The following is a 27284-nucleotide window of genomic DNA, read 5'->3' on the forward strand; positions in this document are numbered from 1 at the left end:
CATGAAAAACCATTGTAATTCTCTTATCAGCATAAAAAAGTGAATGGGCTTGCTCACCGTTCGAATTACGGGGGTACTCGGGGGATCCGAGATCCCCTGAAACAGACATGAGATCCCTTGAAAACATGACTTGGGAAATGTTGGGGGGGTCTCTAAAATATTGTCAGAATGATGTTTATTGACATAGCAATCATGTGTAACGGGAAGCATTTGCATATCCGAAGTGAGCGCGCGATGGAGAGCCGCGCTCTGAAACAAGCGCAAGCACCCCCCCAAGGGAATAAAGGGACCCCCCGAAAATATCGGCATAGTTCGAACACTGGTTGTACCAATGTTTTTTTTTTTTTTATTGCAGAGCATAACACGTCTTGTCACAGCCACTGCAAAGTGGGTCTGGAGCCCCCGATGGGAAAACGAAACCTTAGCCGAGCACCGTGGCTCTTCGGGGGAGGGCAGAGGACTCTGGCTGTGTGGGGCGTGGCATCATGTCACAGAGCGTTAATCTCGCGATAAAAAAATTATCGCCGTTAAAATTGAGTCAAGTTAACGCGTTAATAACGCGACATTTTTGACAGCACTACTTGAGACATTTATTTAATTCTTTCTTGGACATTTCAGTGATGCAATTTTCAAACTTCTTTGAGCTTTTGAACCAGTCTAAAATAATTCAACAAATTTTAATGCTTAAAGATGAAGAACGTAAATAAATCAACAAAATGACAGTAGCAATTTGTGAAAAGTGCTATAATAATAATAATTCTTGAAAAATAAAAGATACGCTCTTACCATCAAATACTTTCATTCCATATTTTGTTGCTTTTTTGTAATTTTTTGGGGTTTTGTTTTCGAGTAGAGTTTTTATTTCATCCTTGGTTGGTTCAGCAACACGCTCCGCCATTTTGGTTTTCTCTACTCACCATATATGAGCAGATAGCCTAGTAGTAGAGTAGCCAATTAGAGCATGTGATTGCTCATACCCAGTGAATGTGGATAGAATAATGCCAGATATACTAACATTTAAATAAACATGATACATTTGTTAATAATCAAGTTGATTAGTAATGTCACATCAATAAGTCATTTACAAACACATCATATAGGTAGCTCTCTATATACTGGCTTTAGGATGTTAGTTGCATTATTTACATTTAAGGCAATATCTAATATATAAATACTTGCACATTACTTAAAAAATAGCACTCCCATAAAATAATACCATATGAATTTTCCTGTATATATCACAGCAGAAAATTAAAGGTTATATAACACAGATAGGCTATATGTGTGATAATCACCAGCAATTAGCTTTCTTTCTTTCTTTCTTTCTTTATTTATTTATTTATTTAGTTTACTACTAACATTTTGGTCAGAAGTGTTATAAGGCCTTTGTTAATAATAGTGCATGCATTATGATTTACATTCAGTCATGTTATGTTGACTATACAGATAATAGAGTATAGTGCAGCAGATATGGGCATGCAGTTCACAGGCGTGTTGCTGGTTAACGCTTGTCAGATTTTTGAGCAAATAAGTAAACACAGTGCTCGAATGTCTCAGTTTGGCAGAGTTATTTGGGTTTTCTGAAAATTCTGCATTGGTAGCAGATTCTGATCAGATCCTGAGCTGAAACAGTATTAGAATGGCTTTAAACTAAGTGTAATTATTGCACTGTCAGAAATAGGGGTACAGTAGGAGTCCATTTCTGTCCCCCAAGGTACAATCTACACTAATGTACCCCCTAGGCCTCATTATTGGACCTCAAGTTAACTATTTACTAGTTAATTATTTACTATTTTAGGGCCAAAAAGGTACTTATATGTTCCCAAGCAGTATATAAAGGGTACAATTAAGTACCTTAGAGGCTACTGATCCGGTGATAAGCCATTGTATCCTGAAAGGTACAACAATGTACTTTATTTTCTGAGAGTGTGCGGTAATGTGTTTTTGCAGCCTTTCTAAGGACAGCCCTCTTTCTGGCTGACTAAATACAACTTTCTAAAAAATTAAAACCTCATACGCTCCACCATTCATATGTCTTGGCTTCCATTTAAATGCTTTATCTAAACACTATTCTACTGGTCCCTTCACAGCAATCATGCTTTGCTTTGGCAGTTAGTTGTGTGTTGCTTCACCCCACCATGGCAATCTCTGCTTCCGCTGTGGACATGTGCCGGGGTGTATCCTGGATCTTATTTGGAGGAAGTTTAAATGCTTGTTTCTCTCTGCACAGCATCTTCGCCTTTCCTGCAGAGTTCCTCAGATGCCTGTCCATCTTCTGTGCAATCAGGTCCCTTGTCAGGCTCTTCGAGCTCTGCTTGCTTGTACATCTCCTGCTTGCGTTCTTTCTCCAGCAGACGGTAATTGATGAAGTTGCCAATGAAAAGCCAGATGCTGGCAAAGATGACTATAGCACCACAGCATATGTACATATACTTGTATTCCTTAGTAATATCCACTAGTTTCCCTGTAAGGCAACAATGGTAGGACGTAATGTTATTGAATGAGTTGGGTATGACCTAGTCATTTCTGGATAAAAGTGTATTTAAAAAATATAGGACTCATTTACTACTGTGATTTTGGACTAAACACATAGCATCCTTGTCACTTTGGCATTGTTGTTGTTGTGATGGGGATATTCAGGCCCAATCCCACAACACCGATAACTATAACGATACCTATAACTACAACTATGACTATCCCTCTGCCTGAATTTAGCTCCAGTCTGGAGCAGTCACACCACAACTATAATCCCAGCTATAATATCGGTTGGTTCTGACACTCAGGGAAATAAATGCATGCAACTTAGAAATAGTCATAGAAGATTTTTTTAAGTAGTAGCGCATTATTCTGGGTCATACTGTACAGCTTGGACTTCAAAACAACCCATGCACATATCATTGTGGTTGATATAATACAGATAAGTCATGGATTACGGAATTATAATAAAAAAAGATACAAAATACGGCGTGATTACAGATTTTAGTACGGTTGCATCACAGATGCTAATAATTTACAGATTGGTCACAGATGTTTCAGTATATTACAGATTGGTTACCGATTTCATATGGATGATGCATCACAGATAAAGAATTAAGAAGTCTAAAATAATTAAATGTTTGGACTGCCAAAGTTCATAATTAAAATATCTTACCTGCATTTATATGTGTACTTTATTAAATTCTCATCTCATCTCATTATCTGTAGCCGCTTTATCCTTCTACAGGGTCGCAGGCAAGCTGGAGCCTATCCCAGCTGACTACAGGCGAAAGGCGGGGTACACCCTGGACAAGTCGCCAGGTCATCACAGGGCTGACACATAGACACAGACAACCATTCACACTCACATTCACACCTACGGTCAATTTAGAGTCACCAGTTAACCTAACCTGCATGTCTTTGGACTGTGGAGGAAACCGGAGCACCCGGAGGAAACCCACGCGGACACGGGGAGAACATGCAAACTCCGCACAGAAAGGCCCTCGCCGGCCACGGGGCTCGAACCCGGACCTTCTTGCTGTGAGGCGACAGCGCTAACCACCACACCACCGTGCCGCCCCCTTTATTAAATTACTATTGATATTTCACAGAAAATCACATATCCATGAATAAAGGAACTGTGCTTTGTATTATATTTTTTTATTTTCCGTGAATCCGTATTCTGTGACTTCATGATGCAACAAGGATGTACAAAGATGCCTGGGAAAAATAGCATGTGCTCAGACAATGTCACATGTAAACAATTGCCTGATTGGTCAGATGTTTTATCGGATCAGGTCCAGGCCTGGAAAAATTACTCCAGAAGCAATTTCACCGATAAACCCAGGCCTGGGCTATAGGCATCATTATCAGTCTGGTGTGAACACCAACCACATAAACTGCAGGGGACCCATTTATTTATAGTTATCATTATAGTTGTAGTTATAATTATAGTTATCAGTATTGTGGGACCGGGCATTTAAACTCAAACCCTAATTAAAAGAACCAACAAGCAATACTTAATCATATTAGGATAATATAAAGATTAATGAATTGGTAATTCCTTCATTTAGAGTACTCCTGACCTGTATCCAAAGTAATTTCAGGATAAAATCACAAATCAGATGAGTTACATCATAATAATTCCTCAAACAACATGTCTTCAAAAATCCACTGAGTGTATCAATAATTTCATTTTCTGAAAATACTTTCAGCTCTGAAAAAAAAAGAAGAGCTGGAAAACTTTTTCAGTCTATGAGAATAGAAATGGGTAAACTGTATGAATTATATTTATTATGATAGTATTGTGTTAAAAGTCATCATGGGTTTGCTGTATATTAGTTTTGAGGAAAAAATCCTCCATGGTGGCATTTATGGTTTTTTGCTCTGCACTGGACTGCCTTTTTGAAGCATAAGTGTAAATTTGATTTGGTCAGACAGAATATCAATAGAAAAAAGCCTGAAAAGAGATCGGCATTTCTCAATTCTGAGAAAGAATTAAATAGATTATAATGGTTATATTTATGATATGATTCATGCTGTATCACTCTCTTGAGGACAGGGGTTTATTATCTCGACAAGGACATCAGAGTGCACACTATGTACAGTATGTGGACACCTAACCATCACACCCATATGTGGTTCTTCCCCAAAATTAGAAGCACACAGTTGTATAGAATGTCATGCTGTAGCTGTAGTTCACTAAGTAAACCCAAAGCGAGATCCATGAAGACATGGTTTGCCAAGGTATTGTGGAAGATCTTAAGTGGCCTCCACAGAACCCTAACCTCAACCCCACTGAAGACCTGTGGGATGAATCAAAAGGCCACCTGCATCCCTGGCTTTCTCACCCAACATCAATGCACAATCTTACTAATGCTCTTGTGGCTGAATGATCACAAATCCCTACAGCGATGCTACAAAATCTAGTGGAAAGTCTTCCCAGAAGAGCAAAGGACACTGACTCCATGTTACTGCCCATTGTTTTGCAATGGGATGTTCAACAAGCATATATTAGTGTGATGATCAAGTGTCCAAATACTTCTGGCCATGTTGTGTACAACTGAACATGTGCAGTGTGTAGGTCAGGCTTTGTCATTTGCACTTACATAGAGTACTCATTTGCAAACGAGTTAGCAAATGAGTAAATCTTACCTGCCAGAGGTGGTCCAATAAGCACAGGGCAGCACTCCACGATAGTGGTGAGACCTACAGCACTTGAAAACCTCTGAGGTCCTACCAGGTCCATGAGTGTCTCAAAGAGCACAGCGCTCACCATGCCAAAGGCAAACCCAAAGAACACAGCATATACTACCATGCCAGTGTAGGACTCAGCCAGTGGGCACAGTATGTGGCACACACCATTATAGAGGACAGCAAAGCTAAAGAAGTACTGGATTTTTGGCCGCACCCAGCGTGTGTTTGCCAGCAGTCCCATGGAAGGACGAGCAAACATGTCCACAAATGCTAAGATGGAGAGCAGGAAGGCTGCCGAGTACTCATCTATACCGTTGTCCTTGGCATATGGAGAAAGGAAGACAATGGGGGCAAAGAAGCCCACAAACATAATGACATTTCCTGACAGGTAGATGAGGAAGCCCCGGTGCTTGAAGAGTGACAAGTCAAGGTATTTGTTTATAATTTGCCACACTGTAGGCTTTGTTGTCTTAGCAGCTGGAGCCTCTTTGCCATGTTTGGTGTCATGTTTTGTCAAAGGCTGTGGCAGTGGCCTCATAAGGGATCCGGCCACACAGCAGTTGAGCAAAAGCCCCCCAAGAATAAGAAAGCTGCCTCTCCAGCCAAAAGCATTGATGAGGTACTGGTTTAAGGGAGCTAGGGTGCTTAAAAAGACAGGGCTACCTGCCATGGCCAAGCCATTAGCAATGGGACGCTTTTTGAAAAAGTACTTCCCAATCATGGTCAAAGCTGGCTGGAGGTTGAAGGCAAGACCAAGACCTGAGAGAGAGTGAGAGTAGTTAGTACAGAAATTAATTCCACAGTGAGCCAGTAAACATTTCAATTCCAATATTTACCCATCATGTTATAATTTGAGAGTCAAGCTGCTTTTTGAATTTACTTGTTTAGTTCAGTTTAGTGATTAATTATCCTTTTCATGATTTCTAATTTTTTGTGTCATATACACTGAGTCAGTAACCTACAAAGTTAATCACAGTAACCCACAAAGTTAAACACTGTTGTTGTCTGGTCTTACCACTGTTATTATTATTGCTGTTGCTGTTAGCATATCATGGTGGAAATAATAAAGAAAATACTCAAATGTATTTTTTGCATAATTATTACCGTATGTAATTTTTATCCACTCACCACCAATCACTCCAATACAGATGTAGAGCTGGATGACACTGTTGCAAAACGAGGCAGCAATCATGCTGATGGAACACAGGAATCCACCCATTATCATTACTGGCCGGCTGCCATATGTGTTTACAAGGACACTGCTTACAGGACCTGAAATAGAGGACAGAACCATTAAGAAGGGCATTAGGTATTTTCTTGTTACTGTCAAATCTGTAACAGGACATTTAAGAATATGAATGCCAAAACAACATGCAGTCTTAGTGACGTTAGCTCGTTTGTCTTTAAAAACCGATGGTGATGAGCCTCCATCTCCTGACACAGATATAGAATTAATCAATTCTCAAAATAACCATTAGTTGCAGCTCTAGTGTAAACAGATGTTTTAAACTGGATGAAATTTCCATTAACCAAAATCCTGCTTTATGCCAAGAGTTGGGGGAAGCCATGGCCTAATGGTTAGAGAAGTAGCTTTGAGATCAGAAGGTTGCTGGCTTGAATCCCTGGACCAGAAGGATTGACTGAACTGTCCTTGAACAAGGCATCTAACCCTCAACTGCTCCCCAGGCTGCTCTGGGTATGTTGTACATTGCTCTGGATAACAGTGTCTGCTAAATGCCTGTAATATAGTTATTTCTGACTTTTTACAAATGTATTAAATATCACTGAACAATGCAACACTTCCATAGTCATTGACCGGGAGCTGGCCTAGTGATTAGCATGTCCGCTTCTCAATCGGGCGATGGCAATCTGGCAAGGCATGCTGCAATACAGATGCGAGTGGGGAATCAAGCTCTCGCAGTTACCAGTGAGGACCAGTCCCCCACTGTAACCCTAGCTATGTAATTGGCAAAAGGCTGAGGGCTACTGAGATTGGCACCGCGCCCATGCGCTTGAAGAGCTGGTTAGTACTGGGACAGGAGACTGGCTGGGAAGACCAGATCCTGGTGTGGGAAGGACTTTTAAGGGACAATATTATTCAGTGATATCAACCAAAATTATTATTATTAGTTGCAGGAACTTAGCAATGATAGAGGACTGTAACTGAGTGAATATTAAGTTGTTCTCCTTAAGAGATGATAATTGAGAGCACAAGTGCTGTATATACAGTACATACATGAAAAACTGAATGAAAAAGAAAATAACATAAGGCTTACTTGTCCAAATGAAATACCATAAGGCTTAACTGTTCTAGGTATGAGAGCATCTTCTGTAAAGTTACCCACACAATTTCTGTCAAATACATTTCAGAGTGAACAATGTATTATAATAATAATAATAATAGGGCGGCACGGTGGTGTAGTGGTTAGCGCTGTCGCCTCACAGCAAGAAGGTCCTGGGTTCGAGCCCCGGGGCCGGCGAGGGCCTTTCTGTGCGGAGTTTGCATGTTCTCCCCGTGTCCGCGTGGGTTTCCTCCGGGTGCTCCGGTTTCCCCCACAGTCCAAAGACATGCAGGTTAGGTTAACTGGTGACTCTAAATTGACCGTGAGTGTGAATGGTTGTCTGTGTCTATGTGTCAGCCCTGTGATGACCTGGCGACTTGTCCAGGGTGTACCCCGCCTTTCGCCCGTACTCAGCTGGGATAGGCTCCAGCTTGCCTGCGACCCTGTAGAAGGATAAAGCGGCTAGAGATAATGAGATGAGATGAGATAATAATAATAATAAAAGTGCTACTGCCCCAAGGAGTCTCTTGAGACATGTTAATTCCGATTCAGGAAAATGTCCTCTTTTAGATGGGCTGCTGCTTCACTTCATTTGCTCCACATACATTTCACCTATGAGGAACTCCTTATTAGCATATACAGCAGCTGGAGATTTTCACTGGGATTCAGTGAGGGCAAGAGTTTACTGTGCAGCTGGGACACTCAGTGCCTCAAGTGATCCCTACTTTTAAAGGCTTATAAAGTCACAGTTCTTCATTCTCCAGAGTTTGATGAAGGCAGTAATGGATGTAGTGCTCGTTCACAGCTCCTAAACATAACTGGCTGGTGCTAAAATATGCATAAGTGACCAAACTTGGTGAAATAATAATTAGATCCCTGCACTAAAAAAAGAAGGAAAGTAAATGTTATTGCAACATGAGGTAGGATGAAGACAAAATGCAAGTGCATAAGATCAGCATGGTATTTATTAAGGGCAGTCTGGTAATTGGAGTCAGCAGTACAGGTGAGAGTCAAACTATAGGCAGACAGGTTCAACATAGGGCAATCCAGGAACAAAACCAAAACAAGATTCAAAACTACGTAAAATGAACAATCCTCAGGTAAACCCAAGGTTCAGATTTAAAGTAATACAGACACCTAAATAAATTCACACTTCCCTATGACTCCGTGAAAATAAAGATAGTAAAATAATATAAAATATAATTTAAAAAATAAAAGTAAAATTAAAAAAGTGAAGAAAAAAAAGCACCAAAGTGGCACGATCGAGCAGATGGGAACTGCGGCGCCTTGTTGTGACGGAGATTAAGGAATCTCCACAAACCGGAAGTGCGTGCTCAGCATCTAAAGCAAGGACTTTTAAACATCATTTTCCATCACTACCAAAGGAATACAGACAAGCCCAGTCAGATAATAACATGGCAGTTTATTTAGAAATATTATGGTATTAATGCAGTATTCCTTTGTGGTACTTTACAATACTGAAAAGGTTTTAAAATATTACTGACACCTAAATAATTTCACTCTTCTGTATGACTCTGTGAAAATAAAGCAATCTGGTAGACAGATTGCATACTCTATTGGACACATCCTCCATTACTCCAGAGTATTAAAAATGGTTGAAAACAATGACAAACACAGGCTTGAACAGTGGTTAGGTACTCTTAGGTAGCTGGGAAAATATTTTATTTTAGCCTTCAGGTAATAAAATAAGTAGAGTAGATCTACACTAGCACTGTTCTGGTACACTGGCTGTAGTCTGGTGACTACGTTCCACTACAGTTGTCTACACTAAGCAATGTATCCCTGTGCTACACTGTGCTTTTGGGAGGTCGGTATTCGGTAGGCAATTGCTGAATTGGAACAAAAACAATTATTTTATCTTGGCCTGAGTTATAACTTATTGACAGGAATTACTATTATACTAACAATTACGTCAGTAAAAGATTCTAACAGCAGCTGGTAATTGGTAATTATTAATGTAAACAAAAACAGGTAGTATGTTACAATCATCCCTCCATCCTGTACACTTGTCAGCTTGCCGAAATCTGAGTGGCAGTCACTCAGGCAACTCACATTGTGGTTGTCAATGTGATGGTCTTGGTATGGCTCAAACCGTACATTCTCCCTCTCCTCCTCTGCCTCCTCCTCACCAACCTCCTCTTCCCCAACTAACTCCTCTTCATCCCCATCATACAAGACATGTTCTGTCATGAAAACATGTTCTCTTGACACGCCTTCCAGGCAGGGGTTCACTGATCTATGTCATTTCCAGTTTGGGCCATTCTCAGCGAAAGGGAAGGGAATTCCAGCTATCGCTTCGTGGTGGGAGGTTTAAATGTTTTATTTTGTGGAGTTTTCATTTCCACACCTTGCAATTACATCGAAAATTTAAAGCTTGTGTTAAAATGACACAGAGGAGACCTGTTCATGTCGGTATTACTTTAAAGACATGGAGGCATGATAAGACTTCATCCTGAAAGAATGAAACACCAGGGCTTGAACAGGAAACTTAACCAAGGGAGGAACAAAAACTAGGTAAGAAGAAGTCTTTGTCACATGTACACTCAAGCACAGCAAAACTCCTCCTCTGCATTTAACCCATCTGAAGCAGTGAACACGCACATACCCAGAGCAGTGGGTAGCTATACTACAGCACCCAAAGAGCAGTTGGGTGCCTTGCTCAAAGCCACTTCAACCATGATCCAGAGGGAGGGGAAAGTACTGTTCATTCACTCAAGTCCCCTCACATTTTCCCAGTAATCAAACCGGCAAGCCTGTAAGTCCAAGGCTGTTTCTCTAACCTTCAGGCCTTGGCTGCTCCCAAACAATCCATCCATCCGTTATCTGTAGCTGCTTATCCTGTTCTACAGGGTCACAGGCAAGCTGCAGCCTATCCCAGCTGACTATGGGCGAGAGGCAGGGTACACCCTGGACAAGTCGCAGGGCTGACACAGAGACAAGCAACCATTCACACTCACATTCACACCTACAGTCAATTTAGAGCCGCCAATTAACCTAACCTGCATGTCTTTGGACTGTGGGGGGAAACCGGAGCACCCAGAGGAAACCCACGCAGACACAGGGAGAACATGCAAACTCCACACAGAAAGGCCCTTGCTGGCCGCTGGGCTCAAACCCAGGACCTTCTTGCTGTGAGGCGGCAGCGCTATCCACTACACCGCTGTGCCACCCCTCCCAAACAATCATGACACAGTATATGAAGATAAAATCATGACAAGACAGGGGTGGAGATAATACAAGAATCAAAAACTAGCATGCAGATGTCTTTATGAAAAAAATATACTGTAAGCCATGGAAGCACTGCTGGGAGCAAACAGCTCCTACATTTTGAAGTCTGTGGGCTTCTTTTCCATTCCTGGAATCTACAAGCTGACACTTTCATCCAGATCCTACTCCTGCCATTCTGAAGCCCACAAGCATCCTATATACAGTTATGTCCTGTCTTTACTACAAGCTCCCTGTCTTTGATTGCTGACTAAACTATCTTCCATCTTCATCCCCAGTTAAAAGGGACATATTTCAGAAAACATCTGCTTCAACAAGCCGTTCTGAATTAGATCCCCTTCCTATGTCACAAAAGGAGCTCATTAGCATTATACCGCCCCCTCATCTGCGGATCTCCACTCATGGCCTTTGCGAATGAATATTCATGAGGAAACTGCTACCTGATTGACTGGCAGAAGAGAGGGATGGAGTGAACAGAGTCTCATCATCATTTAAAGGAACAGACACTCAAATAGGCTGTTTTGAATAGGGCTGTTTAGACAGGGTGAGAAGGGAGCTGTGGTGTTTTGACCAAAGCATGTCACAGACATTTCATTAAGACCTCAGGGACTGTGATAACTTGTAGAAAAGGGGTATATGTCACCTTTAAAGGAGTAAAAAGAGTATTCTGGTGATATCTAGTATATTGCTATAAATATCACAAGGCATTAATTTACAATATATTCATTCATATAAACCAGTAGGTCTAAACTATTCAATATAAAAATGACTGATGATTTCCAGTACTGATCAGAGATGGATGTCCTGGTTTCTGTCATGTTTAATTCCTTCTACTGCCATTCTAATGATTTTTTCCTTGTAACTGTTAGCTTTACAGTTTGCCTGGTATTCAACTAGACGTACATCCAATCTGTGTACAGTAAATTATGAGGAAATAATGCTTGTATTTCCAGAACAGTCCTGACTGATTTTTATGTTAAAACAGGACAGAAGAGTTAACTGCTTTTGATTAGTATAATCCTCTTGTACAAATCATATCACATATAGTGGATACGGCCATTTTAAATAAAGATGAATCAGTAAATAAAAAGATGATGTAAACGAAAGATTAATGATACTTGTCAAAAAATATATGTTTTACTTGACTACATTATTGGCCATTATTCTGATGAGTGCCAATAATTCTAAACTCACATTCATAGGAAACTAGATGTAATGACAGGACAGTTGATCTCTGTATTGGTTACTTGAGTAACTGCCTTCTGTGGCAGGAGGTCAGTGAGGAGCATCACACCTGGATGGTTCATTATGAATACAGATGGCACTGAGAAGACAGGTAACAAGTCAGTGCATGCGACACAACAGCCTACTCTGAAAAGAATGATCAAAAACCAGGACGAGCATATCTGCATTACATGGATCATTGCACATTGTTGCACTGGTGGTATATTTAAAGCATTAGGCAAAGCCTGTTGCCTAGTGATATTCCAGATGCACAACAGTGTCAGACTCAGCTCCTCTCTCTCTCTCTCTCTCTTACATAACTGTCCATTATTAATATGCATTTACACTCACCGGCCACTTTAATAAAACTATTTCTTTCTTGTTTCTTTTGAAATTAGATATGTGGATGTGACTTGGCTGATGCCTGGGCCTTTCAAAGAGGACTGCTACCTGGTACCTGTTGCTACTGTTACTTGTAACGACCATAGAAAGGAAATTGGCAGCGCGAACAGGCCAGTTATATACATACATGCATCTTACATAGAATCTCCTGTCATTTTTTTAAGGTACCACCCCCTCATTATCATATGCAAATCCCAGAAAATTTCATTGAAAATAGTACAAAGACATCATATCAAATGTTGAAACAGAAGTATTGTTTTCTGAAAAATATAATGATCATTTTGAATTTGATGTCAGCAACATGTTTCAGAAAAGTTGGGACGGGGCAACAAAAGACTGAAAAAGTTGTGTAATGCTAAACAAACTAATTTGGTTAATTGGCAACAGATCAGTAACATGATCGTTTATAAAAAGAGCATCCCAGAGAGGCGGAGTCTCAGAAGTAAAGATGGGGAGGGGTTCACCGCTCTGTGAAAAACTGTGTGGGTAAACAGGGCAACAATTTAAGAATAACGTTCCTCATTGTAAAATTGCAAAGAATTTGAGGATCACATCATCTATGGTCCACAATATCATTAAAAGATTCAAAGAATCTGGAGAAATCTCTGTATGTAAGAGACAAGGCTGTAAACTGACATTAGATGCCTGTGATCTTCAGGCCCTCAGGAGACACTGCATTAAAAGCAGACACGTGTCTGTAGTGGAAATCACTGTATGGACTCAAGAACATTTCAGAAAACTATCGTCTGTAAAAACAGTTCATTACTGTATCAACAAATGCAAGTTAAAACCAGATATAAACAATATCCAGAAACACTGCCACCTGCTCTGGGCCCAAGGTCTTTTACAATGGACTGAGGCAAAGTGGAAAATTGTCCCGAGGTTTGATGAATCAAAAGTAGAAATTCTTTTTAGAAATCATGACACCACATCCTCCAAGCTAAAGAGGAGAGGGACCATCCAGCTTGTTATCAGTGCACAGTTCAAAAGCCAGCATCTGTGATGGTAAAGGGTGTGTTAGTGCACATGACATGGGTAGCTTGTACATCTGGGAAGGCATCATTAATGCTGAATGATATATACATGTTTCAGAGCAATATGCTGCCATCCAGACAAAACCTTTTCCAAGGAAGGCTTTCCTTCTTTCAGCAAGACAATGCCAAACCACTTTGTGCACATTTTAAAACTGCATGGTGCTGAAGTAAAAGAGTCCGGGTGCTAAACTGGCCTGCCTGCAGTCCAGACCTGTCTCCCATTTAAAACATTTGGTGCATTATGAAGTGCAAAATACGACAAAGGAGACCCCGAACTGTTGAGCAACTGAAATTGTGTATTAGGCAAGAATGGGACAATATTTCTCTTTCAAAACTACAGCAATTGGTCTCCTCAGTTCCCAAACATTTACAAAGTGTTGTTAAAAGTAGAGGTGATGCAACACAGTGGTAAACATGTCCCTATCCCAACTTTTTTGAAATGTGTTTGTAAGACTATAGTGAGTGGGTGGAGCAAAGAAGTACGGCAGGCCAGAACTGAGTTTATTTGCACTTTTCAGTCGCAAATAGACACTCTCCCTGCCACACACGCATACACACACACACACACACACACAAGTCATCTGGTTGGGGAGAGAGCTCCTTTCCTCTGCTCTCTCTCTCCTTTTATTGGGTGTGGTCACTGGGGAAGACACACAAACACAGGTTAATTGACATCAGGTGCAGTGATTCTGCCACTTACCTTCCCTGACTCCGCCCTCCTGTCACAGACCGACGCTTGACCACGCCCCCGCTGCCACATACCCCCACTGCCCGACTCAGGCCGGGCAGCTGTCCGGCCTGCAGCCGACTCCCCCCCCGACGGGAGAGGAAGTCCGCCACGACCATCTGCGCCCCCGGCCTGTGGATCACCTTGAAGTTAAAGGGCTGGAGTGCCAGATACCAACGGGTGAGCCGCGCGTTGGCATCCTTCATGCGGTGGAGCCACTGGAGGGGCGCATGGTCTGAACAGAGGGTAAAAGGGTGTCCCAGCAGGTAGTAGCGGAGGGTGAGGACCGCCCACTTGATGACTAGGCACTCCTTCTCTATTGTGCTGTAGCGCCCCTCACGCACTGACAGCTTCCTGCTGATGTACAGCATGGGGCGATCCTCCGCCTCCAACTCCTGGGACAAAACAGCCCCCAGCCCTCTGTCCGACGCATCCGTCTGCAACATAAAGGGGAGAGAAAAGTCAGGGGAGTGTAACAGTAGCCGCCCACACAGTGCAGCCTTCACCTCAGAGAAAGCCCGCTGGCATCGCTCCGTCTACTGGACCGGATCTGGTGCCCCCTTTTTAGTGAGATCAGTCAGCGGGCTGGTGACATCCGAATAATTAGGTATAAACCTACGATAGTAGTCAGCCAGCCCCAGGAACTGTCTCACCCCCCTTTTGGTCTTGGGCCTCGGGCAGGCCGCAATCGCTGCTCGCTGCTGTCTTATTAATTTGGGGACGCACCTGCCCATTGCCCAAGTGGAAGCCCAGATACCGTACTTCCACCCGCCCAATCGCACACTTCTTCGGGTTGGCCGTGAGAGCCGCTCGCCTCGGCAACCCAAGGATGGCCCTCAGGTGTTGCAGATGCCGCGGCCAGTCATTACTATAGATTATGATGTCGTCTAAGTATGCGGTCGCAGAGGTGGCGTGGGGGCGGAGAACCCTGTCCATAAGTCGCTGGAACGTAGCGGGCACCCCATACAGCCAAAAAGGAAGTGTGACAAATTGGTGTAAGCCAAACGGTGTGGAAAAGGCCGTTTTTTCTCGGGATAGTGGAGTCAAGGGGATCTGCCAATAACCCTTTGTCAAATCCAGTGTCGAATAAAAGACAGCCGTGCCTAGTCAATCCAGCAACTCGTCAATACGAGGCATTGAATTTAGACACCGCATTGACTTTTCTATAGTCCACACAGAACCAGACCGACCCGTCGGCCTTGGGAACCAAGACCACCGGGCTGCTCCAGTCACTGTGGGACTCCTTGACGATGCCCATTTTGAGCATGGCCTCGAGTTCTTCCCGAACCACCTTTTTCTTGTGTTTGGGTAGCCTGTAAGGGCGGCTGCACACTACCACCCCCAGGGGCGTCTTAATGTGGTGTTCTATGAAGTGGGTGCGGCCAGGCAGGGGCGAGAACACGTCCGAAAATTCGGTCTGCAACTGGGCAACCTCCGTGAGTTGGGTCGGGGAGAGGTAGTCTCCACAGGGGACCGGAGAGGTAAGCGATGTCAATGTTCCTTTTTGAACCTCCGGCGCCAGCTCAGCCTTCTCCGGAACCAATGACACCAACGCCACGGGGACCTCCTCGTTCCAGAGTTTGAGCAGATTGAGGTTGTAAATCTGTAGCGCCCCACCCCTGTCCGTTCGCCTCACCTCATAGTCAACGTCCCCGACTCGCCGTGTGACCTCAAAGGGTCCTTGCCACTTGGCGATCAATTTGGAGCTCAATGTGGGCAACAGTACGAGTACTTTATCTCCCGGTGCGAACTCCCTAAGGCGCGTACCCGTCGGACAGGCGGATTTGCCGTTCTTGGGCCTGCCACAAATTCTCCTGGGTTAGGTGTGTGAGCGTGTGGAGTTTTGCACGCAGGTCGATAACGTATTGGATTTCATTTTTGCTCAGTGAAGGTCCCTCCTCCCAATTTTCCCACAGTACATCTAGGATGCCGTGCGGCTTATGCCCATAATAATTCGAATGGTGAGAACCCCGTGGAGGCTTGGGGGACCTCTCGCACTGCAAATAACAGGGGTTCAAGCCACTTATCCCAATTGCATGAGTCCTCGCATACAAACTTTTTAATTATGTTCTTGAGGGTGCGATTGAACCGTTCGACTAAACCGTCCGTTTGTGGGTGATAAACACTGGTGTGGATCGGCTTAATTCCCAGTAACCCATACAGTTCGCACAGTGTGCATGACATAAATGAAGTGCCTTGATCAGTCAGAATCTCTTTGGGGATTCCGATTTGGGAGATGACGTGGAAGAGCACTTCCGCAATACTGCATGCTGAGATATTGCGAAGAGGCACTGCTTCCTGGTATTGTGTTGCATAGTCCACCAGAACTAAAATAAAGCAATACCCTTGTGTTGACCAATCTAATGGCGCGACGAGATCCATCCCAATTCTTTCGAACGGGGTCTCAATTGATGGTAGAGGGCGCAAAGGTGCTTTTGGAATGGCCGCTGGATTTACTAACTGGCATTCGCGGCATACCGTACACCACCTATGGACATTGCCGCAAATCCCTGGCCAATAGAACCGGGCCATTATTTGGGCTAGTGTCTTATCCTGCCCCAAGTGTCCAGCCATGGGATTAAAGTGAGCCGCCTGGAATACCAATTCCCGGTGGCTCTTTGGGATCAAAAGTTGTGAGATCGTCTCCTTAGTCTGAGTGTCCTGCGTCACTCAGTATAATCTATCCCTCATAATGGAGAAATAGGGGAAGGACGGGGTGGCGTTTGGCTGGAGTGTTTGCCCATCGATTACTCTCACTTGGTCAAACGCATGCCGCAGAGTCTTGTCCCGCGACTGCTCTAACGGGAAATCCGCGAGGGATTCCTTGAGAGAGGGAGGAGGAGCCTGCTGCTCCTCACTCTGACGCGGTGATGACGTAGACGGCTCTGTGACAGCTGCTCCTGCCAATGCCACACCGGGACCTCCCCCGGCTGAACTATGGCAGGACCCACTCTTCACTAAATGAGTCATTAACTCCTGAAATCCCGGCCAATCAGTCCCCAAAATTATTGAGTAGGTAAGGCGAAGATTAACTGCTGCCTTTATGCTAAATTTCTCCCCTCGAAATAGAATGTGGACTGACACTAAAGGGTAGTTGTGAACATCCCCGTGCACACACAACACCTTCACCAATTGTGCTCCCCCCAATGCCTCGTCTTGCACCAGGCTTTGGTGGATTGAGGTCTGATTACAGCCGGAGTCCACCAAAGCCTGATATGTATCCCCTTGGACACTCACTGGTATGCGATATGCTCCGGCCCGATCGAGGGTGGTTCCTGGCACATCAGGGATCCGGACCACCGTGCCCACCTCCATTGCCGAGCACTGATGCTGGAGGTGCCCCGGCTCCCCGCAGCACCAGCAAACCGGCCCGGGCTTTCTCTCTGCACCGGCATTCTGGGGCTCACTCACCTGAGGGGAGAGAGAGACAGACACGGAAGCGGGAAATGGGAGGGCACCGCGGGTGTGGCAGGCCAGCTGGGGTGGAGCCGGCCCCTGCCTCTGCGGTGGGGGAACAGGGCGAGGACGGGACACAGAAGGGGAGGGGGAGAGAAAGAGAGGAGAAGAGGAGATCTGCGATCCTGCCGTGGGAACAGCCGCCAAATGATCCTCCGCCAACTTGATGGCCTGATCCAGCGACGCCGGGCGATGGCACTGGACCCACTCCGCTGTTCCTTCGGGAAGTCGTACGATGAACTGCTCCAGTGCCACCAGATCAATGATTCCCTTGGCATCGCGGTTGTCAGCCCTCAGCCACCGCCAGCAGGCGTCCCGGAGTTGCTGGCCAAATGCAAACGGCCAGCCAACCTCCTCTAGGCGTAGAGCGCGGAAGCGCTGGCGTTGTTGTTCTGGGGTGCACCCCACACGCTGGAGGATGTCCCGGCGCAGGTCTGTGTAGACCAGCCGGCTGTCGGCGGGAGCTGTAGTGCGGCCTGCTGTGCCTCACCCATTAGCAGGGGGAGGAGGTGCGCCGCACGCTGTTCCACCAGCCAGCACCAGGCCTCTGCTGCTTGCTCGAAGAGCGCTAGGAAGGCCTCGGGGTCGTCATGCGGGCCCATCTTCGTTAGGGTGAGGTGGGGAGGGCCCACGGCGGTGGAGGTGGTGGACCCTGCCAACGCGAGGAGGTGCCGGAACGCCTGACGATCTTCCTGTTGCGCCACCATCAGGGCCTCAAACCTTTGCGATTGCTCCTTTCGGAGGGCGACCAGCGCCTGGTGCTGGCTCTGTTGGGCCGTGGTGAGGGCGTGGATCAGGTCCGCGAAGGGGGAGGCCTCCATGGGGCTGTTCTCCTCTGTGCTCCGGTCCCGGGTTTCGGCACCACTGTAAGAATATAGCGGGTGGGTGAACTGAGTTCTCAGAAACTTTTATTTTAGCTTTTCAGCTTTTATATTCCCTCACACACGCACACACATGCATTTGGGTCGGGACAGAGCCCCCTTTCTCTGCTCTCTCTCTCCTTTAATAGGGCGCGGTCACTGGGGAAGACACACAAACACAGGTTAACTCACATCAGGTGCAGTGATTCTGCCACTTACCTTCCCTGACTCCGCCCTCCGGTCACAGACCAACGCTTGACCATGCCCCCGCTGCCACAGTGTTGCTGACATCAAATTCAGAATGAGCATATATTTTTCATAAAAACAATAAAATTTCTCAGTTTCAACATTTGATATGTTGTCCTTGTACTATTTTCAATGAAATATAGAGCTTCCATGATCTGCAAATTATAGCATTCTGTTTTTATTTACAGTTTACACAGCATCCAAACTTTTTTGGAATTGGGGTTGTAGAAAACACCACGTCAATGAGACACAATGAGAGACACAAACACGTGTATTGCGAATTGATGATTAGAATGGAGGGCTCAGATTTGTCTGTGGTTCACCCAAAAGAAGGGAAACTCTTCAGCAAGCCACACTTTAATCTCACTGCTTCAAATCCATCACGCTGTACTTCCAAGCTGAAATAACAAACATACCACTGTCCAAGTACTAACAGACTGTGTCGTATATAAAAAGAGTAAACATATACAGGAATCTTAGATCTCATCAGTGCTTCTTATTGCTCATAAATGTTCAGCAGTGGGTCAATCCTTTGAGAGAAACCATTACAAAAGGGCCCTTTAGGATTTTCTATTCCACACAGAAGATCATTAACATTCTCAAAAAGATCTTAAAAACAGGGAGTTGGTCCAAAACCAATGGCCATCACTTCAATCAAGAACTTATCAGTGGAGACTTCAAGCATAGCTTTCAATTTGATGTTATTTATTTATTTACTACAAATCATTGGCTTGCTGGAAAGTGAGACACCATCTGTTTTAGGTTTCAACTCATTGCAAGAATACAGACGTGTGAATAGAAAAATGTGCATAGACAAGCTTTTATTCTTCCCTCCCACTTTCCCCCATTTTTTTTACCTCCAGCATACATGACAGCCAGCATGATAGAGGAGATCCAGGCAACTTGGCTGTATGATGCATCAAAGATTTTCTGAATGTCCTTGAAGAAAACAGTAGTGGCTTTGGGGAAAGCGTAGGAGAAGCCGATTGAGATGAAGGCTCCAAACACTATGGCCCAGCCCCAGCCTCCATCCGGAGGGGGCACAGCTTGACTGCCAGCATGGGGTGGCATTATACACACTGGTCTTTTCCTATAATATAGAGAAGAACAAGGAAATACAGAATCAGATTCATATTTATTGACCAAGTATATTAACACACAAGGAATTTGGTTTCAGCAGTTGGTGTCTGTCGAGCAATACAGAAGGACAAAACAAAAGAATTAATATATGTAAGTTATGTATATATAATATAAGAAAAAATTTATATATGTATGTGTAATGTACAATATGGACAATATAGACATTACACAATGTAATAAATATACAATCTACAAAAAATATTATAACTATTGTATACAATATAAATAATATACAGTACCTATATTACATACAATATGTCTAAAATATCTGTATTATAGAATACCTATCTATAATCTAAATATCTATACTATAGATATCTATAATATACAATATCTATAACAACGAGACTGTCAATGATGGCGTAGCTCACTCCAGGCCCATCTAATCCAGAAGGAACGATCTAAAGTGGGCCACCTTGCACAGTAAATGTTGCAAGCTATATATGTTGCAGATTAAATCCAGTCTTAGGTTAAACCTGTATTCAACCTAGGTAGAATTGGTGAACCACATTTTACCTAGGTAAAGCATCAACCTAGGTTCACACACTCTCTCCTCTTTCTCCCTATTAACTTCCCCTCTCTGGTCCTCATCACCTGGACTCCCTTCCCTTGATGTCATACCTTCTCAACTACCTCTCTACAAACCACAGTGAAATAAATAATTTTTACTGCACTCACCAGGATTTGAACTCACAACCTCCTGATCTGTAGTTCACAGTGTTTACCACTACATACACAGGTTAATGTTGCAAAGTCACCCATACTTCTTTGCATTATTATTAACATTTGGTCCTAGATTCACCTCAGCCAATATCTTAAGAAGGTACCAGGCCCCCAACAAAAAGCTAACCCAAACCCCAACAAAAACCTAACCCTAACCCCAACAAAAATCTAACCCAAACCCTAACAAAAAGCTAACTGCCTCAAAATATACAAAAATTATAAATTTAACCTAGATTGAATGCTGTCTATATATTTAACCTAGGTAAAATGTGGTTCACCAATTCAACCTAGGTTGAATACAGGTTTAACTTGAGAATGGAGTTTACCAGCAACATATACTGTACACCCTAGCAGCGTGGGAAATAAGGAATTTTAAGCAGTCTGTCACAGAACAGACATGTTGTTTGTCCATCCAAATTTCAGCCTGTCCAAATGATGGGCCAAAGGCCCGGAACAATGTGACCAGGGGTCTGGGGCCCGCCTGAGGGCCCCGGAAGCTGAAGAGCTTTAGATGCCTGAAGATGGCTTCTCAGCTATTTCCAGGCACATTTTTATGATCTTCAAAGGCCAAATTACACGAGACATTAGTTGCTATAAATGGATATAATTATTATCCATTTACATCCATATCCATTATATACACTATAAATGGAATATAATTTACAAGAAAATGTTAGAAGATTCAAGAAAAACATGCTTAAAGTTATGCCCAAGAAAACTGCAGCACACACAGGTCAGTTCCATGTCTAGAAGAAAGTATGGGGGGCAAGGATGTTCCTGTTGGTTACAACTTACTGGTACTCATATATAGGTACTATAATAACACTTGATGGCATGGTGGTGTAGTGGTTAGCACTGTTACTCACAGCAAGAAGGTTCTGGATTTGAGAACAGCGGCTGATGGGAGCCTTTCTGTGTGGAGTTTGCATATTCTTCCCATGTCTGTGTGGGTTTCTTCTGGGTGTTCTGGTTTCCCCCACAGTCCAAAAACATACAGGTTAGGCTAATTGGTGGCTCTAAATTGACTGTAGGTGTGAATGGTTGTTTGTCTCTATGTGTCAGCCCTGCGATGACCTGGTGACTTGTCCAGGGTATACCCCGCCTCTTGCCCATAGTCAGCTGGGATAGGCTCCAGCTTGCCCGCGATCCTGCACAGGATAAGCGGTTACGGATAATGGGTGGATGGATAATAGCACTCATGAAACATTATGTCAACAATGACTATTTTTATACTATGTTTATAATAAGTTTATAAGAAACTTAGTAATTAACAATACAACTATTCTTACACAGTCGAGTTAAAATTTTGAGTATGAGATTCCAAGTAACTTTGTAACAAAATGACTTTTAAAATGACTCAAAACTAAACATGGTAATATCATTTGGCATTCAGACTAAAATCTGCTGCACTATAACTTAGAAAATAGAAGAAAAAACCATGAAAGAGAAACAAATCGAAACCGAAAGAGTGAAAATGGTTATCATGCCATTACCATGTGAACAGTCTTTTATGAATGTGTAAGTGGGCGCACAGTGCTCCGACTCAGGTGTGACTGAGTAAGGTGACAAGTTTTATGTTTCATCTAATTTAGTTAATTTAAAAAAATAATATTATTATTTGGCAGTGGGCACATAAGAAAGTGTAAAGTTTTTGTCAATATGTTTATCATGCTTGTATGATAAAAACTTGCAAAGATCCATCCATCCATTATCTGTAGCCGCTTATCCTGTCCTACAGGGTTGCAGGCAAGCTGGAGCCTATCCCAGCTGATTATGGGCGAGAGGCAGGGTACACCCTGGACAAGTCACCAGGTCATCACAGGGCTGATACATAGAGACAAACAACCATTAACACTCACACCTATGGTCAATTTAGAGCCACCAGTTAGCCTAACCTGCATGTCTTTGGACTGAGGGGGAAACCAGAGCACCCAGAGGAAACCCACACAGACAACATGCAAACTCCACATAGAAAGGCCTCTGTTGGCCACTGGGCTCGAACCCAGAACCTTCTTGCTGTGAGGCGACAGTGCAAACCACTACACCACTGTGCTGCCAAAACAGTACACCATATACAGAAAATATGCAGCCTATTTACAGACAAGACACAATATACTCAAAATATACAACTGGTGAACCGGCAACAGGGTCATGGGTGCCGAAGGCTCAATGATTCACACAGGGCATGAAGGCTAACCCATATGATCCAAGCTCACAGAAGAGCTACTGTAGCACAAACTGCTGAAAAAGTTAACGTTAGCTAAGACAGAAAGGTGTCAGCATTTCAGCAGTTTGTGCTACAGTAGCTCTTCTGTGGAATTGGACCATATGGGCTAACCTTCATGCCCCATGCGAATCAATGAGCCTTCAACACCCATGACCCTGTCGCCGGTTCACCGGTTGTCCTTCCTTGGACCACTTTTGGTGGGTACTAACCACTGCATACTGGGAACACCCCACAAGATGTGCCATTTTGGAGATGCTCAGACCCAGTCATCTAGCCATCACAATTTGGCCCTTGTGAAAGTCGCTCAGATCCTTACGTTTGCCCATTTTTCCTGCTTCCAACACATTAACTTCAAGAACTGACTGTTCTCTTGCTGTCTAACATATTCCACACCTTGACAGGTGCCATTGTAATGAGATAATCAATGAGTGGCAGCAGGGGTGTGGTCAAGGGCCAGTTTGTAAATGGAGAGCGAAGCCGGGGAACGTGAGTGGCAAAGTGGAAACATCTGTGTTGAATTAATGTGCTGTGTCTGTGTGTAGTGACAGGGAGAAGATAAAAGGGGGAGAGGAACAGAGAGTGGTTGGTCTTCCCCAGGCTGAAGTCATGCTGGTGCATTGATTCGATCATTTGTTTAAGTCAGCTGAAAAGTGTGTTTGTTTTGTTTTGAGTGGTAATTTTAAATAAAACCCCAAAAGTGAACCTGATCCCACCTGCGTATTATTCAGCATCAACAGTAATCAGGGAATTGTTACACTGGTGCCAAAACCTTCAAAACCTGATGGTGAAAATGAATCGTTGGCATGGAGTCTTCCCCATTCAAAGAGCTGGTCCATGCCCTCGCCACCGCCCAACAAAACCAGCACCAGGTGCTGGTCGTGATGAGCACAGAGCAGGAGTGGTGCTTCAAGGCTCTGCTGCAGGCCCAAGAAGAAGACCACCAAGCAGTCCTGCGCTTCATCACTCCAATAGGTGCACCAGCCCTGGAGTCCACAGGACTTCCCCACATCACCCTCACATAAATGGGGCTGCACAACAACCCACAGGCTTTCAATGAGTTCTTCAAGTGAACCATGGTGGCGTAGGGGGTGGCTGGACGAGCAGAGAGCAGCCCGCCTGTTACCGCTCCTGATCAGTGAAGCGCAGCTCATGGCTCAGCAACTGCCTGCAGAAAACCAGCTGGTGTATGCGGACTTGCAGTGTGCAATTCTCCAGCGAGTCGGCCACCTCCCAGAGCAACACCAGCAGTGTTTCCATGCACTAACGCTGGAGGAGGTCGGCTGGCCCTTCGCCTACAGCCAGCAGCTGCGGGACGCCTGCCAGTGGTGATTGAGGGCAGAGGACCGTGACGTCGAATGAGTCATCAACACAGTGGCACTGGAACAATTCATCGCTCAACTGCCAAGGGGGAAAGCGGAAAGGGTCCAGAGGAGAGTCTCCTCCCTCTCTAGGGAATCCCTTCAGGGATTTCCCATTGGAGCAGGCACGTGACGAGTCTCTGAGACATGCTATTGACCACATGAAAGTAATTGATGGCCAAATCCTCCAGCCTAATGTTGCACTTTCCTTCCCATACTTTTGCATAATTAAGGATAGGCTATATTGAGTGATGCAGGACACTCAAACGAAAGGAAAGATGACACAGTTCTTGGTCCCGAAGAGCGGTAGGGAACTTTTATTCCATGTGCCTCATCATAATCCTATGGCTGGGCATTTGGGGCAGGATAAAACACTAAATTCCATTTGCAGTTTCCATTTGCCAGGGATTCGCGCCGATGTCCGCAGGTGGTATGCGGTATGTCGTGAATATCAGCTGGTGAATCCAGTGGTCACACTGAAAGCGCCAGTGCACCCATTGCTGTTAACTGAGATCCCCTTCAAAACGATTGGTATGGATCTCATCAGGCCATTAGATCGAGCTGCATGTGGGTATCATTTTGTGTTAGTCATAGTCAATTATGCAACACAATATCCGGAAGCAGTGCCTCTCTGCAACATTTCAGCATGCAATGTTGTGGAGGCACTCTTCCACATTATCTCCCGAGTTGGGATTCCGAAAGAAATCCTGACTGATCAAGGCACTGCTTTTAGGTCACACAGACTGCATGAATCGTATGAATTATTGGGGATTAAGTCAATTCACACTAGTGTTTATCATCCCCAAATGGATGGGCTGGTCGAACGATTTAACCAAACACCGAAGAACATGATTCATAAGTTTGTTCACAGGGATGCTAAAAACTGGGACAGGTAGCTAGACCCTCTGTTGTTTGCAATGCACAAGGTCCCACAAGTCTCCACCGGGTTTTCCCTGTTTGAATTATTGTATGGACGCAAGCCCTGTGGTGTCTTAGACACCATTAGAGGAAACTGGGAGAAGGGGCCCTCTCATCCATCCATCCATCCATTATCTGTAGCCACTTATCCTGTATAGGGTCGCAGGCAAGCTGAGCCTATCCCAGCTGACTATGGGCAAGAGGCGGGGCACACCCTGAACAAGTCGCCAGGTCATTACAGGGGGCCTTCTCAGAGCAAAAATGAAATTCAATACATTCTTGACCTGAGAGCAAAACTCTATGCACTGAGTCACATAACCCAGGAGAATTTGCTACAGGCCCAAGAACATCAATCTCACCTGTACAATGGAGGGACACAGCTAAGGGAATTTGCACCAGAAGATAAAGTCCTCATTTTACTGCCCACTTCAAGTTCAAAATTGCTTGCCAAGTGGTAAGGGCCCTTTGAGATCTCAAGGTGAATAGGGGAGGTTGACTATGAGGTCAAACATCCAGATAGAGGTGACACATGTCAAATTTACCTCCTTAATCTCCTGAAACTTTGGAGGGAGGAGGTTCCTGTGGCTCTGGCTACAGTAGTTTCAGAAAGGGCAGAGCTGGAACCGGAGGTAAGTCTAAAAAGTGCAGCCCAATTTACCCCGGTCCCCTGTGGAGACTACCTCTCTCACTGTCCCAGAGAGCACAAGTCATTAGGTTGCAGGAGGAATTCTGCGATGTGTTCTCACCCCTCCCTGGGCACAGTGACCTCATAGAACACCACATTGAGACTCACCCAGCAGTTGTGGTGCGCAGCCACCCATATTGACTCCCCAAACACAAGAAAAATGTGGTTCGAGACAAACTCCTGATGATGCTGAAGATGGGGATAATTGAGCAGTCACACAGCGACTGGAGCAGCTGGATGGTTTTGGTTCCCAAAACCAATGGGTCGGTCCAGTTCTGTGTAGACTATAGAAAAGTCAACATAGTGTCTAAATTTGACACATATCCGATGCCTCGCATTGATGAACTGCTCGATCAGTTAGGTGCAGCTCACTTTTTCTCAACACTGGATTTAACAAAGGGATATTGGCAGATCGGGCAGCACGGTGGTGTAGTGGTTAGCACTGTTGCCTCACAGCAAGAGTTGTTCAAGCCCAGCAGCTGGTGAGGACCTTTCTGTGTGGAGTTTGCATGTTCTCCCCGTGTCTACGTGGGTTTCCTCCGGGTGCTCCGGTTTCCCCACAGTCCAAAGACATGCAGGTTAGGTTAACTGGTGGCTCTAAATTGACCGTGGGTGTGAATGTGAGTGTGAATGGTTGTTTGTCTCTGTGTCAGCCCTGCGATGACCTGGCAACTTGTCCAGGGTGTACCCCACCACTTGCCCATAGTCAGCTGGGACAGGCTCCAGCTTGCCTGCGACCCTGTAGAACAGGATAAGCAGCTATAGATAATGGATGGATATTAGCAGATCCCCCTGACTCCATTATCCCACAAAAAAATTGCCTTTTCCACTCCATTCAGTTTACACCAATTTGTCACCCTTCCTTTTGGGTTGTTTGGAGCCCTGGCAACATTTCAGCATCTTGTGGACCAAATTCTCTGTCCCCACAATGCGTATGCAGTGGTCTACTTAGATGATATAATCATACATAGTATTGATCGTGAGTGGCATCTACATCTCAGGACAGTCCTGAGGTCACTAAGGTGCGCGGGGCTCACAGCAGACCCAAAGAAGTGTGCAATTGGGTGGGTGGAAGTACGGTATCTGGGCTTCCACTTGGGTCTCCAAATTGATAAGACTGCAGCGATTGCAGCCTGCCCTAGGCCTAAGATCAAAAAGGGGGTGAGGCAGTTCCTGGGATTGACTGGTTATTATAGGCGGTTCACACCTAATTTTTCAGACGTCACCAGCCCACTTACTGACCTCACTAAAAAGAGAGCACCAGATCCAGTCCAGTGAACGGAGCCGTGCCAACAAGCCTTTAACCAGGTAAAAGCTGCACTGTGTGTGTGTGTGTTGGGGGGGGGCTTCTTTTATATTCCCCTGACTTCTCTCTCCCTTTTGTTTTGCAGATCAACATGTTAGACAGAGTGCTGGGGGCCATCTTGTCCCAAACAGTGGAGGGAGAGGAGCGCCCCATGCTGTACATCAGCCGCAAGCGCTCCATGCAGGAGATGAAGTAAAGCACCATTGAGAAGGAGTGCTTGGCCATCAAATGGGTGGTCCTCACCCTCTGTTATTACCTGCTGGGACGCCCTTTCATAC

General features: G+C 44.6%; 1 protein-coding gene across 1 annotated transcript in view; it reads right to left on the minus strand.

Moving 5' to 3' along the window:
- Positions 1-2204: 2204 nt before the first annotated feature.
- The window catches only part of zgc:165507 (uncharacterized protein LOC561188 homolog), a 41979-nt gene continuing 16899 nt past the window's right edge, over positions 2205-27284 (minus strand). Inside the window, exons 2-5 of the mRNA XM_060903600.1 lie at positions 19507-19739; positions 6301-6444; positions 5131-5931; positions 2205-2464 (exon numbers count right to left, since the gene is read on the minus strand). Coding sequence (XP_060759583.1) covers positions 2205-2464; positions 5131-5931; positions 6301-6444; positions 19507-19739 — 1438 coding nt within the window. The remainder of the gene's footprint in view (positions 2465-5130; positions 5932-6300; positions 6445-19506; positions 19740-27284) is intronic.

Source organism: Neoarius graeffei, chromosome 21, assembly GCF_027579695.1.
Source record: "Neoarius graeffei isolate fNeoGra1 chromosome 21, fNeoGra1.pri, whole genome shotgun sequence".
Classification (NCBI taxonomy): domain Eukaryota; kingdom Metazoa; phylum Chordata; class Actinopteri; order Siluriformes; family Ariidae; genus Neoarius; species Neoarius graeffei.